Source organism: Phyllostomus discolor, chromosome 7 (assembly GCF_004126475.2).
Source record: "Phyllostomus discolor isolate MPI-MPIP mPhyDis1 chromosome 7, mPhyDis1.pri.v3, whole genome shotgun sequence".
NCBI classification, from domain to species: Eukaryota; Metazoa; Chordata; class Mammalia; order Chiroptera; family Phyllostomidae; genus Phyllostomus; species Phyllostomus discolor.
This window is the reverse complement of record NC_040909.2, coordinates 138,320,529-138,334,183: the sequence shown is the minus strand read 5'-3', so window position 1 is coordinate 138,334,183 and position 13,655 is coordinate 138,320,529. Positions and strand designations below refer to the sequence as shown.

Below are 13,655 nucleotides of genomic sequence, written 5' to 3'. Positions count from 1 at the left end.
ATGACCCCTGTGCCTCGGGACGTGGTGTGGGCCAGCCACTGGCCCGCTCGAACTCGGGAGCTCCGACACGGGCGTGGCCCTGCCACCCGGCGGGCAGTCCAGACCCGAGGTCTGCCAAACCTCCCGGGAACGTGCTTTGAACGTGGGGTCGCACGTCTGTGTCTCCGTGAGGCCAGCTTCTGGCACCTGCTTCCGAAGTTCCGCCTCATCAGGTCTCATTTCCAGAACAGAGAGCGCGTCCCGGGCGGCGGGGAGTGGTGGAGGGCGGGATGCCCCTCGCACACCCTGGGGCCAGCCAGGGCCCAGCTCAGGTGGGTGCTACAACCTCACAGCTTCTAGAAAGATCAGGAGTAGAGCCAGGCCACCGGAGCCCCTCCCGTGCGGGAAGAGGGGCCTGTCTTGCCGGAGCGCAGGCCTCTCACGAGACAGAGCCCCCAGAGCCTCAAGCCGTTGTTGGTTTTGGGTCCGATGGAGTGAAAATGTAGCTACCATCCTTTTCCGAATAAAAAGCCTCGTTATCTCCGGGTTGACGGTCGCCTCGCCCCCTTAGACTGTCTGGAGGTTCTGGGACAAGTGGCACAGCCCCGGAGAGCGGAGCCCCTCACAGACCACTCCCGAGGGAGACCCAGGCGGGGCCCAGCACGTGGACGTGACTGAGGGTGGGATGGAACCTGGGGGCCAAGGTCAGAGCGGCAGAACTCACCTGCACAGAGAGCTGAGGCCTGGGGCCAGGCCCGCGGCCGTGTGCCGTGGGCTCCTGCGTGGGAGATGCAGCCTGGGGGGAAGCTGCCGTGGGCAGACAGGGGCCCCGGGGTGTGGCTGTGGAAGGGACCTCCCACGCAGCAGCCTGCAGGCCCGAGGAGCCCTGCCCCACGTGGCCCGTCTGTGTAAATCAGGCCGCTTATCCGGGATGGTGGCCGGGCCGAGAGGACACATGTCACAGGGCGTCTAGTTCCTGGGGACGGGGCTGAGTTCACGGGCTGGTGCCGCAGCCTGAAAAGGATGGTCGCCGCGGCCAGCCGAGGGGGGACAGCGGTCCTCCTGGAAGACTGCTGTCTGGCTCAGGGCCACAGGCCTCCTGCCGCCCGCACGGGGACGGGCCGGGGACCCAGTGGGCCAAGGGGCTGCAGGCCAACGTCCTCCGGAGCAGGCGAGAGGGCCGAGGCCACGGCGGGTGCCCGGCAGCGGCGGCCATGGCCGGAGGGGCCACCCCACCAGCTTCCCCGCGCTCAGTGCTTCCCCCCGGGGGTGCCGCTTCCGGTGGCGGATGAGGCAGGAGCTGTAGGCGAAGGTTTTCCCGCACTCCTCGCACCCGTAGGGCTTCTCGCCCGTGTGAGTCTTCTGGTGCTTCAGGAGGTTGGAGCCGCAGTTGCAGGCCCTCCCGCAGGCGCCGCACGCGAAGGGCTTCTCTCCCGTGTGGACCCTGCGGTGCTTGGTGACGTCCGAGCTGTGCCGGAAGCTCTTCCCGCACTGGGCGCACTGGAACGGCTTCTCGCCGGTGTGCACCCTCTGGTGGCGGGCGTGGTCCGTCTTGTGCTTGAAGACGCGGCCGCACGCGCTGCACTCGTGGGGCTTCCTCCTCTGGAAGGGAACGAACACGGGGACGCCCTCGAAGTCATCTTTGAAGGAAGCGTCGAAGGCGTCGAACACGTGGGCTTCGGCCTGGGGGCTCAGGCTGAGCGCCTTCCTGTGCGTTCTAGCCAGGGCGGCCCTCCCGCCGGGCCCTCTGGCCCCCGACGCCTTCCGGTCCCTGGCGGCGTCCCTCCGCACAGCCATGTGCTCCCTGAGGCCCTGCGTCGTCTTTTTGCCTGTGCGCTTTTCCATCTTTCCGTCCCCCGGGGAGGAAGGGCTGTGGGGCGCCCGTGAGGGCTAACGGAACGGGCGGGGCACCGTTCTCCGTCGGACAAATTCCTTTCTTCGTGGTCGCGTCTCCAGCGAGGTCCTGCCCCAGACACAGCTCCTCACTGCTCCGGGCTCACGCAGCGGCTGGAGCAGGAACCTGCAAGGGAGAGCGGAGAGGCAGCAACCCCGCGGCGGCCGCAGGAGCCAGAGCGTCAGACGGGCGTCTGGGCAGACACACTGAGCTCTTTCCCGAAGGAGGACTGAGGGAGGGGCGGGGCCCGTGGGGATGTAGCCCCCTTCGCCTCCCTGCTCCCGTCCTGCAGTCTGCACACCTAAGGAGCGTCTCGGACTGGACGAGGCCTCACGGAACCCTGGGTTCCCGGGACCCCGCCCCCCGCACTCCGAACCGCATCCCTGCTTCTGTACACGGCACCTGCTCGGTTGCTGACCGCGGCGTTTTCTTCCTCTGCCAGGGCACGAGGCCTCCCCACCCGTGTCCGGGAGGGCTGACGTGTGCCACGCGCCAGCACCTACTCTGTGGTCCCCAAACTGGAGTTGCTCGGTCCTTCTCCACGTCCTACGTTTGGGACCAGGACCCTCGCTCGGCCCGGGCCCCTCTCCAGCTGCCTGCAGGAGCCTGGGCCTCACGGAGAGACCGCATCACCAGCGGTTTGAGATCCAGGGACAAGCATGCACCCAGTCTGCTGGGCCCCGGCCTGCAGGGGCCAGTGGTTGTGCTGAGGGGGATGCGAAGGTCCTCGAGCTGGGCAGCGCCCCGCCCACGACAGAGCCCCGCGGGCCGCGCGCGCAGGGCCAGGGGCGACGCCTTCACCTCCATCCGCGCGGGGCTGGTCCTCGCTCAGCCTCGCCCTCCGCCGGCGGCGCCTGGAGCTGAGGTGGGGAGGCCGGTGCCCTGCGCCGGGGCCCACGCCACGCCGGAGTGACCCCGGGAGTCCGAGGCGGAGAGCGGGCTCCCTGGGAGGGGCGCCAGCCTCGCTGAGCGCCGCCGCACACCGGTAGCTCAGCGGAGCAGCAGGACCGCCGAGCCCGCCGCAGCGGCCAGCAGCGGGCCACGCCCCTTCCCGGGCCGCTCTAGGAGGCGGGACTCCGGGCCTCTCGGTGGTGCGCCGCGGAGGGCTCCGCCCCCGAACCCGCTCCTCCCACTCGCCTGGGATCCCTCACTGACCCCCGAGCCCCCTCCTGCACCCCTGCGGCCCCCCTTCGCTCTTTTTTTTCAATATATATATATATATATATATATATATTTTTTTTTTTTTTTTAGATTTTACTTATTTATTTTTACAGACAGGGGAAGGGAGAAAGAGAGGAAGAGAAACTGGTCAGTTGCCTCTCGCGCGCCCCCAACCGGGAACGAACCGCCAACCCAGGCAAGTGCGCGGACCGGGAATCCTAGGCTCGGAGGTCGGCGCCCGCCGGAGCCACACCAGCCAGGGTCCCGCCCTCGCTCTCCCCCGCACCCCAGCACACTCACCCCTGCGTCCCGCTCCTCTCGGGTTCTCTCTGGCGGGAATGGTGAAGTAAGGGGGAGCCACAAGTGCACGCTTCCCGACGTTACTCCGTGCATAGCGCCCCCCACCCCGGCCGATTCTCCGAGGCCTGGAGACCCAGCCCTGGTCCCACGGGCAGCCCCGCTCGGAGCCCCTGCACACAACCGCGAGCCTCCTGCTCCTGCGGCCTCGGACGCCAGCGCCTGCGTGCTGGACAGCGCCTGCCTGCCGGCGCGCGCGCCCCGGCGGGACCGCTAGGCAGTCCCGGGCACTGCTCCGAGACGCGTGCTGGCCTGAGTTCTCCCCTCTGCTCGGCGAGCTCCTGCCCGGTCCTGGGAGCGCGGACCTGCCCCGGCCCATTGGGCCCTGCAGCCCCTGCAGCCCCGGGTCTTCCTGGGGTGCCGGGGCGGAGTGGCGGGGAGGGAGGCGGGCACTACTCAGAATCTCCGTACTCAGGAATATCCTACTTTGGATCCCTGCCCCATTCTCAAGGCCTGGAACAAGGACAGGAAATGAAACCGCGGCCACCTGCTTCCCGTTGCGGCAGGAGGAACTCCCCGGGAGCCAAGAGTGGGTGGGGTGGGGTGGGGGGAGCGCAGGAGGGCAGGTAACCCAAGGCGGGGCACTCAGGCACCCGGGACAAAATGGATCTGGGCGGGGGGGGGGGGCGGGAGGGGGGGAAGGGGACCCGGCATCTCCCGGCATCTTTGTGGAGGTGGGAGGCTGCATGGAACGGAGGGCTAAGGAAGGTCCGCTCCCCGGGCGGGCGGACCCCAGAGGCCACAGGCTCCGGCTGGCGGGTCGTTTGAGCCCCGAAAAGAGGGGAACACAGTGTCCACCCGAGCTTCCTCCTGGAGCCAGGGAGTTCGGGACTCGGCTCCCCGGCGCAGCCCCAGGGGCTGGTTTGGGGGGGCGGTGGCGAGGCAACTTGGGAAGGAGTCCAGCCTAGAGGGCTCGCTTGTTTCTTTCTCATTCGGGGCCAGTGGGTGGGGTGGGGGCCATCGAAGGGAGAAAGGCCAGAGGGCTGAGCCGATGCCGATGCTGGGGAGAGGGGCAGAGGGACGAAAGGACGCCTCCCGCAGGTGAGAACTCCAGGGCTGAGCCCCGGCCCGGGGGCAGAGCAGGGCCCTGAGGCAGGCGGGCTGATGGGCTTGCCAAGGTCACACGGTGGGGGAACGGCCAACTCAGACCCCAGGCCTGGCCGTGGCCTCTCGGCCTTCCCCTTCACCCTGCGGGGCCTGAGTCCCACTGGGAAGCCTCAGCAGCATCTGAGCGGCAGGGCGGAGCCCTTACCCGAGGCCTTAACAGGGGCCGTGCGGGAGGGCGTGCCCAGGAGTGTGCACGTGCATGGGTGTGGGTGAGAGCCCGTGAAACAACCAGCTGCAGCGTGACAGAGGTGCACCCACTCCCAGGCGACGGGGTCCTGGGTCAGGCAGTGTGGGGCTGGTGTGGTGGCTCCAGGTCACCCGTGACCCCGGCCCCTTCACCAGGCTGCCCTGCCTGGAACCCTGCATGCTGCCTCATGGTGCAAGGTGGATGCTGAGCTCTGGCCATCGTTCCAGCCAGCAGAAGGGACAGAGGGGAAGAAGGCACCCCACCTTCACCCAGTGGGGTTCGCCCCTCACCTCCAGCTAGACCTGAGTTTCCTATGAGCGAGGAGGGGAAGGGGAGAGCGGGGAGTGCAGCGGTGGGGCGGTGCCGTGCCGCCTGCCGGGGAGGCGGCAGGCAGAAGAGGCCTCCAGACTTCCCGGGGAGGCTGAGCTGGTGAGGGCCTGGGGGGCCGCTAAGTCTTGCTCCACCAAGCGACTGCTCTGACGGAGGGACTGAGGCCCAGGCCGGCCACCTCCCTCCGCCACCCTGGGGCTCTGTCCTGGCACCGGCCCCTAGGGGAAGCCGAGTTCGGTGCGGGCAACAAGGCCAAGGGCGCAGCGGCCGGCGTGCAGCCCAGCCCAGCCAGGGCAGATGCCGAGGGAGCCACAGGGACAGAGCCGCCCCGTGTGGCGCAGGAAGGGCTGGGTTCCCCTACCCACCCCCTCCCACTCCCCGTTCTCCTCAGCAGCCCCCAGGCCTGTTCTGGGCCCCTCCTCCACCGACCTCCCCACCCCCCCTCCCCTCAATCTACACCCACCGGGCTCGGGGGCTGGCTGGAAAGTCCTCCCTCAGCCCCCGCCCCGTCTCACCCTTTCCTCCTCTGTCAGCTCCCCTGCATTCACTCCACCTCCTGCCCAGCCCGGCCTCTGCAACCTCCCTCCCAAAAGCCCCCTGGGGGGTTGGGAGGCAGGTGAGTGGATGGAGGCAGGAAGCTGGGGAGAGAGGGGCGTGGGGCTCCCCCAGGCACACGGGGTGGCCGAGGCCCGGACCCAAGGCCCGCAAGCAGTGGCAGAGGGGGGCGAGGAGGCTAGACTGAGGACACGCAGAGGGCCTGGGAGGAGTGGGGGCCGGATCTCCGAGTTTATTCTCCAAGGCGGGTGGGGTGGGGGGGGGAGAGGTGGGCAGCAGAGGACAGCCTCGGATGCGGCGCTGGCCCCGGGGACGAGCCAGGCTGGGGTGGAGGGGAGCCACCGTGCTCAGGACCCCATAGCCCCGAGGCCAGGGAGGAGGCTGAGCAGGAGGGCGGTGGCCACAGTTTCGGGGCTGCCCTGGGGGCCCCCCGCCCCAGTGCCGGGCTGGCTCTGCCAGGGCGGGGCGTTGCACAGGTTGGTCTGGCAGCAGGTGATGGTTATCAGGGTCCCGCCTGTCATCTTGGCAATGGGCTTGCACTCGGCCGAGCACCACCCCGAGGAGCTGGTCAGAGGACCGGATCCTGGGAGGGGGGCGGAGAGAGGGCGGTCACCCCGGACGTCTGGGTCGGGGCGAGGCCCCACGAGGGCCTGCGCCCTGCGGGTGCCTGCGTGCCGCTCACCTGTGTCCCCTTCAGAGACGATGGTCTTGCAGAAGGGCTCGCTTGGGCGGCAGCTGCGCGTCTGGTGGCAGCGCTCCTGCTGGGGCAGGCTCTGGCAGCTGTAGCATTGCAGCCCTGGGGACAGGCGGGCTCGCTGTGGCCACCGTCCCCGGGCCCCCGGCTCCCAGGGCCGGCCTCGTCCCCTCCGGACCTGCCGATGCCGGCCCATCCGCCTGCCTGCCTCGGCTGGTGCCCGCAGAGCCAGCCCTGCCGCCGGGCCCGCCCGCCAGGCCCCCTCCCGAGGACTGGCCAGCAGAGCCCACCCCGGCCCCGGCCTGGGGGCCGAGAGCCCCCGGGGAGTGTGGAGGCGGGCGCTGGCTGTGGGGCGGGCCTGCCGGGGGTGGAGGCGGCGGCGAGCTGGGAGCCGCAGGCCACGCGGGTCAGGTCAGGTGCCGATGGCCCTGCTTCGTCCCCGTGGGCGGGACAGAGGAGGGACGGCCCCAGCCGTCGGGGGTGGTGGCAGGGTGAGTGGTGGGGATGGGGTTCTCCTCTCCCTCTGGCTCCCTGTCCCCGGCAGGGGCCCGTCCACACCCTTGCCCCGGGGGGTCCCACCTCCCCCCAGTCCCTCGGGGCCAGACTGCTCGCATCTTTCCGGTGGAATCCACACCCAGGGCCTAGGTATCCACTGGCCCCTCCGCGCCAGGGCTGCGTTGCACCCCCCTCCGCCCCAGCGCCACTGCCTGCCCCCTGCTGGCTGCTTCTCCGGGCGCCTGCTCTGGGCGGCCGCTGAAGGTCACGGTCAGGGTGAGAGGTGAGGGGTGCTGCCTGCTGAGCGTCAGGGCCCCCGCCTGACCCCCTCCCCCGCCCCACGGGGAGGCGGGCCCACAGGCGGCCTGTGCCCGACGGTGCACATCAACCACTCCAGCCCCGGACCTGGCCGGGGAGCTGGGGCGCTCCCAAGAAGCGCTGAAAGAGAGGGCGCGTGCCTCGGTGGGGGAGGGGCGGGTACCTCCTCCCCTGCTGCCCGCAGCCGCGCCGTCCTCCTCCTCTTCCTCCTCCTCCTCCTCCTCCCTCTGCTCGTCCTCGTCCTCGTCCTCGTCCTCGTCTGTGTGGTCCCGCTCGTCCTGTGCCTGTCCTCGCCCCGGCTGCACGGGGGCTCCTGTGAAGCCCCACTCCTCAGGCACAGAGGACGCACTCTCGCAGGCACCACGCCCCCACCCCTACACCGGTCCCCTCCCCCCGCCCCCCTTTCCCCGTCCATGTCCCAGGCTGCTGCGGTCTCCAGTCTCCGGTCCCCGCTGGCCCGGTCAGGCTGACTCACCGCGTGTGGCCAGGCACCGTCCTCGCAATCCCAGCTGCCGGGCCAGCCCTGTCCTGCAGCCCCACCCCAGCCCTCAGGACGGCCGGCCCGGCCGTGGTACAGGAAAGGAAACTGAGGCTGGGAGAGGGGAGGGGACCTCGAAGCTTGTGTTTCAGAGAGGTCGAGCCTTGGGCTGAGGGGAGGGGAGCCCATGCCCCTCCCCTGGGACTGGCTGGGGCGGTGGGGGGCCTGGAGGGGGGTGCTGCGGAGATCTGGAGGTCTGGGGGAGCCCGGGGCGGCCCCCCTCCCCCTCCCTCTGGCCTCAGACTGCAGCCTCACTCCCTCTTTCTGCCCAAACCAGGTCTGGTCCTCAGGCGGGGGTCCCCGTCCCCGCCCTGCTGCAGGGCGCACCCCCCCCCCCGCCCCCGTCCCCGGTACCTGGCTGTCTGCACAGCAGCAGGGCCAGCAGAACGGCCACCAGCGCCTTCATCCTGCCGGGGTGCGGGCCTGTGGGAAGTGAGGCAAAGGGCACTGCTGGGGGCTTCCTGGAGGCCTCTGGGCCCTGCCCCCGGCTCCAGCCTCCAACAATTGGCCGGTTTCCTCGACCCGAGGGACCAGCCAGAGGGACCGGGGGAGGGAAGTCCCTGTGGCTGGCCTTGGGGAGTCCGGCCATCCGAGCTGCCTGGCGCGTGGGCCTTGGGGGCCCAGCCCCCGCTGCACAGCCTGCGAGCCTGGCCCTGGGCTGCTGAGACCCCTGATGACGCCCTGCCCCGTGTCTGGACGCTGGGGAACCGGGGCCCAGGCCCCACAGCTGCAGGAGCTCAGCGTCACCGCAGCTGCAGGTCACGGGCTTGGCCCCTTCCACCCTGAGTTGGCTCTCTGACCTCCCACGGCCTCTGCGAGAGCCTTTCAGACGAACTCACGGCACACGCCCGCCCCACGCGGCCCTGCCCCACACGCTGCTCGCCGGCTACCTGGAATGAGGCTCCCCTCACCGGCTCTGCCGCCCACCCACACCCTACCCTTCCCTGCCCAGGGGCACCCTCTGAGCCGGGCTGTCCAGGTGAGCCCTCAGGGGCCTGGGCGAGAGGCCCAGGCTGGCCCTGCTTCTGCCTCCTGGTCTTTTTCAGTTTTTTCCAATTTACAAAAATGTGGTAAAATGTACACAGCATACAATGTGCCGTCTTCACCGTTTTCACGCGTCCAGTTCAGGGGCAGGAAGCCCGGCCACTGCGCAGGGCGACCGCCAGCCCCGGCGCCTGCAGGCCTGGGTCAGCGCCGCACACTCATCGTCATGCCCTGACTTCCAGCCCCGAGGCAACGGCCACCGTTTCACCTCCTCCCTCTGCGCCCGCCCCAGACTCGAGGGACCGAGTGGGAACACGGGGGGCCGTCCCTTGGGCACTGGTTTCTGTCGCTGGGCGTGGAGGCTCCCAGGCCCATGCAGGCTGGGGCGCCCGCCAGAGCCACCCTCCCGCGTGGGTCTGAGCAACCCCGCCCCAGGGCTCAGTGCCCCCCGCCCCCGCACTCCGTCTCCTCCTCCCTCAGCGGCAGGCACGGCCGCTGGGAACACGGCGTGCAGCAGGTGCTGGCGTCGCTTCCGCCCCCGCTCTGGTCCCCGGGGACAGACCCCACGCGGACCGGCTGGCTCTCACGGCGGGTCGGCTCCATTTCCGCACGGGGGGCCTCTCTTTCTGCGTGTCAAGGCAGTTGAGTGTCTTGCGGCAGAAAAAGAAAAGCAAACTTTTGAAAATCCCTTTCTTTCCTTAATTTTCTACCGAGATGCCCTCCCCATCCCCTTCCCTGAGGGAAGGTCTCCTGTGGCAGGGGCTGAACTTTCATCCCACCACGCCTGGGCTTGCCACGTGGGGACGCAGCCAGAGTGCCCACCCAGAGGGTGGCCGGGCTCTGCACCCTCCCCGCCCACGGGCCCCGCCCCCAGCCCCCACCGAGGGGTGCCGGGTCGCCGCCAGCAGCCTGGGGCACCAGCCCCTGCTCAGCAAGGATGCATCTTGCGTGTCCTTTATTGCACCAGACACCAGTCTCCCTCAACTGACGGTAACACAACAGACAAAACGCTCAAAAGTCTATGCAGGGCCCTGGCTGGCGTGGCTCAGTGGACTGAATGCCGGCCTGCGAACCAAAGGGTCGCCGGTTCAGTTCCCAGTCAGGGCTCATGCTTGGGTTGCAGGGCAGTTCACATTAATGTTTCTCTTCCTCCCTTACCTTCTCTAAAAATAAATAAAATCTTAAAAAAAAAATTCTATGCAGGGATTCTGCGCAGCCAGGGACAGGAAGGAAGAAGCTCATGTCCTGAGCCAGAAAAACAGTGCACGGATGAGGCCCCGCTGGCAAGCGTGCACCCACGCCGCCGTCCGTGTGAAAAGGGAGCAAGGGGCCCTGCGTGCTGAGGCTGTGAGCTCCGGGCGCCGTCTGGGCCTGCGGCCCCGCCTCCAGGCCGCCTGCCAGGCCCCTTCTCCTCCTGGGCCCGCAGGACCTTTGGGCTGCCCACATCGGCCCCGCCCTGCCCAGACGCTCCAGGCCACGCCCACCTCTCTCCAGCGGTGTGACAGGCAGCACCGGAGGGTCGCCGCAGAGCTGGCCACTGGCACAGCTTGCCAGTGCCCACGCAGGGGCTCCACCGCCGGCCCCCTCGCAGCCTATGCCCTGAGCTGGACCAACCCTCCTGCCAACAGCCTGGGCCCCATGCTCCTCCTCCTCCAGCTGGGCCCAGGGGCCTGGTACTCCCCCCTCGTGTCCTGACCTGCAGGTTTCGGGGCCCCACACTGAACTACCCAGGGCTCCTGACCCCCCCCCCCCAAGCAGGCTGGAGCTCCGCAAGGGCCACCTGCCCTTGTCGCATCCTGTGTCCTCGCTGGTCCCGTCCCTGGGCCTGGCCCCCGTGGACCGAGTAGGGGCAGGACAGACTGCAGCCTCAGGGCGACCACGGCCAGGCCGGCAGGTCAGCAGGGCAGACAGCACAGGTCCCAGGGCCTGGGGGGGGCCGCCCTGGGGGCGCATGGAGGCCCCTCGGTGTGGGGGCACGTGCTGGAGGGCCAGGGCGTTGGAGCTGGCAGGTGAGACAGTCCCCTGTGGGGGACGCGGCGCCCAGGGAGCAGCGCCCAGCCGGAGCCGCCCCGGACCCGGCCCCCGATGCCCAGGCCAGCACTGACTTTTTCCAAGTCCTAAACTTTTTTTAAAGACATTTTTAGAGGAATCTTAGGTTCCCAGCAAAATTAAGGTACAGATATCTCCCCTGTTCCACCCCCCCCCACACACAGGACCCCCCCCCCCCAGGGCTGACATCCCTGCGGGGCCCGGACCTGCGTTCGCACGACGAACCTGCACCCACGCGGCGCGGCCGCCCAGAGCGCACGGCTCACACCAGGCCCCCGGGGGGCACACTCGGTGGGTTTGCGCAGGTGTGCGAGGGCGCATGTCCGTCGTCGTCCCGTCACACGAGCATTTCACTGCCCTGGAAGTCCCCTGTGCGCCCTGGCTGGTGTGGCTCAGTGGACTGAGCGCCAGCCTGCTGACTGAAAGGTCGCTGGTTTGATTCCGGGCCGCGGCGCAGGCCTGGGCTGCGGGCCAGGCCCCCAGGTGGGGGCGTGAGGGAGGCGGAGGGTCAGGGCATCTCTGGCGCACAGACATTTCCCTCCCTGCCTTTCGCCCTCCCTTCCCATCTTCCTAACAACGGATAAATGGAATCTTAAAAATAAAACCGTGACTCCGCGCTCACCTGTTTATCCTCCCGCCCAGCCCCCGGCCCGCCCTGCAGCCGGGGTCACACACTGCGCCCTCCAAGTCGCGCGGCTGACAGCTCATTTCTTCCCAGCCCCGAGTCCTGTTCCGTTGCCGCACGGGCCGCAGTTTATGCCGACGTCCGCCTGTCCCCTGCTGAAGGGCACCGCGGCCGCCTTGAGTGTCGCCGCCGAGGATGAACTCGGCGGCTGTACACAAGCGTCCGTGGGCAGGTGTGCTGCGGCCGTGGGCAGGTGTGCTGCGGCCGTGAGCTTCCGCCCCTTTGGGTGAATGCCAGCACGGAGGCGGTGCCCCAAACACCCACCTCCCTCCTCTTGGGGACCCACCCACCGCCCCAGGGGGTGCCGGCTCTGGGGAGGGGACTCAGGTCTGAGGCTACCACTGGTGTCCCCCAGCCTCCGCGGCAGGTTCAGTGGGTGCGCTCCTGACCCCCACTGGGCCCGGTGGTGTGCAGAGCGCCCCCTGGTGGGGCCTCCAAGACCTTTGGTAGGTGCCCCCCCACCCCCCACCCCGACACAGAGCGGAGAAATGGAGGCAGCTGGGCCCTCGCCGCTGGCGCTGTGCCACTGAGCAGACCCGCTGCCCGCGTCAGGTCTCCCCAGACTCCCTCTCGGTCCACCCAGGGGTCCCGGAGAGGCGCAAGGAGCTCGCGTCCCGCGTCCATCGCGCTCTATCGAACGGTTTCTGCTGCACGAATCCCTGCGATTGCCCTCGTTTCCTTCCTTCCTTCTGTTCCCGTCGCTCCCTCCGGCGCCTGGGATGGGGCGCAGAGCAGGGGTCTGCAGCCGCCTCTTGCTGCGGGGCGGCACTGGCTGTGCCCGCTGGCCTTCTCCGACCCAGCGAGGTCTTTTTGCCCCCCAGCATGTCCTTGGCTGTGTCTCCAGGAGGGCAGTTGTCTGCCGGGGCAGCCTGCCACCCCTTGCACGCAGGAACCGCTGATGAAATTGTAAGGCAGGCGCTCTCCGCTGCCGTTGCTCTGAGAGGCCCTTCCAGATCTTTCCGCCTGCTCCCCTGAACCCCCGAACGCCCGCTCCTCTGGTGTTCGTGCACCTCCCCTTGCCACCCTCCCTGCTCCAGGTCACGTCGCCCCTGCGGTCCTGTCTCTGCCCTTGGCTGAGGACAGGAGTCCATCGGGGTCAAGGCCACCTGCTCCCCTCTGCTGCCCAGCCAGGGGGAGCCCCCGCCCTCGGCACCCTCACTCCCAGTGGCCTTCCCCTCTGCTTCAGCTCGCCGGCCACTCCTGTGGTCACACTGGCCCGGCCACTCTTGGCCGCCCGCCTCTCTGCCTCCACACCTCCACCCTCAGGGGTGGGGCCCGGAGGGGGATGCCGGGAGCCTGTGAGATGCTGCTGTGTCCTCTGCGAGTTAGGGGGTGAGGCTGTGACCCAGGGGGAGGAGGGGGAGGGGAGGTCCCTGCTGTCCACGCCCCCACCTGCCTTCCTGGGGGTCTCAGGAGACACCTCGCCCCCCTCCGGCATCCCTCACTGCCCACCCCCTCCTCGCTCAGCCCCTCAGTCAGCTCCTGTGGTGAGCGACACCCCCAGCTCAGCACCACCAGGTCGCTGGGACCCCCAGGAAAACGGCAGACCCCACCCGCTGGCCTCAAACCTCCGAGGGCCGAGGGCCGGGGGCCCGCAGGCTGTGGTCCGCTCCGTCCTCAGCCGGCGTCCAGGGCCACACGGGGGGCGGGGGGTGCTCCTCACTGAGCGCTGACTCCCACCTGCCTGCCCGCCCCTCCCTGGCCCCGCCTGGTGTGCCCCTTGTCACGGCTCGGGGTCCTCTGCGCCCGGCAGACATCAGTCCCGTGCCCCTCAGTTTTCTTCCCCCCAAAATGCTTCCTGGGGCACCTTCCTCCCCGGGCCTCACCCCCTTTGCCACGGCATGCACGGCATCCAAGTCTGGGGGTCTTACTGTGCCCGCCCTGCGTCCTTGCCTTCTCCTCTGTCCTGCCCGACCCCCCAAGCGACGAGCCACACACTTGGTGAGGTGGAGCAACTCGGACCCTTCCTGGTGCCCCGCCGGTCCTGGGGGGTGGCCACGCCTCCCCAGCCTCCGCCCCAGGGCTGCCTCCCCTTTCTCAGAGGACAGACACCAGGATGCCTCCCTTCCTCCCCAGATCCGTAACTTAGCCCCACCCACAGACTCTTTTCCAAATAAGGTCACAGTCCCAGGTGGGGGGTGCAGGATTTGACATCTTTTGGGGGCCTCCATTCAGCCAAGCACACACCTTGTGCCCTCGCTATTCCGAGGGCCCCTGGGGTCAGGGATGGCCTCCGTCTCAGGAAATGCACTGTGTGAGTGACACAGTGTCCCCTGGGCCCTTGGCGGGCCCTCAGGGGGGCCAGGCAGCCGGTCTTTCGGG

General features: G+C 69.0%; 2 protein-coding genes across 2 annotated transcripts; both read right to left on the bottom strand.

The window, feature by feature from the left end:
• Positions 1-390: 390 nt before the first annotated feature.
• On the bottom strand, positions 391-6,337 carry ZFP41 (ZFP41 zinc finger protein). The gene is made up of 2 exons (XM_036031463.1): positions 6,253-6,337; positions 391-1,999 (listed from the first exon to the last, which is right to left on the bottom strand). Exon 2 carries the CDS (start codon positions 1,822-1,824, stop codon positions 949-951), a length of 876 nt encoding a protein of 291 aa, XP_035887356.1. The 5' UTR covers positions 1,825-1,999; positions 6,253-6,337; the 3' UTR covers positions 391-948.
• Positions 5,752-8,486, bottom strand: GPIHBP1 (glycosylphosphatidylinositol anchored high density lipoprotein binding protein 1). Its single transcript, XM_036031468.1, has 4 exons — positions 7,970-8,486; positions 7,241-7,390; positions 6,253-6,366; positions 5,752-6,153 (listed from the first exon to the last, which is right to left on the bottom strand). Exons 1-4 carry the CDS (start codon positions 8,202-8,204, stop codon positions 5,918-5,920), a joined length of 735 nt encoding a protein of 244 aa, XP_035887361.1. The 5' UTR covers positions 8,205-8,486; the 3' UTR covers positions 5,752-5,917.
• Between the last annotated feature and the right edge of the window lie 5,169 nt (positions 8,487-13,655).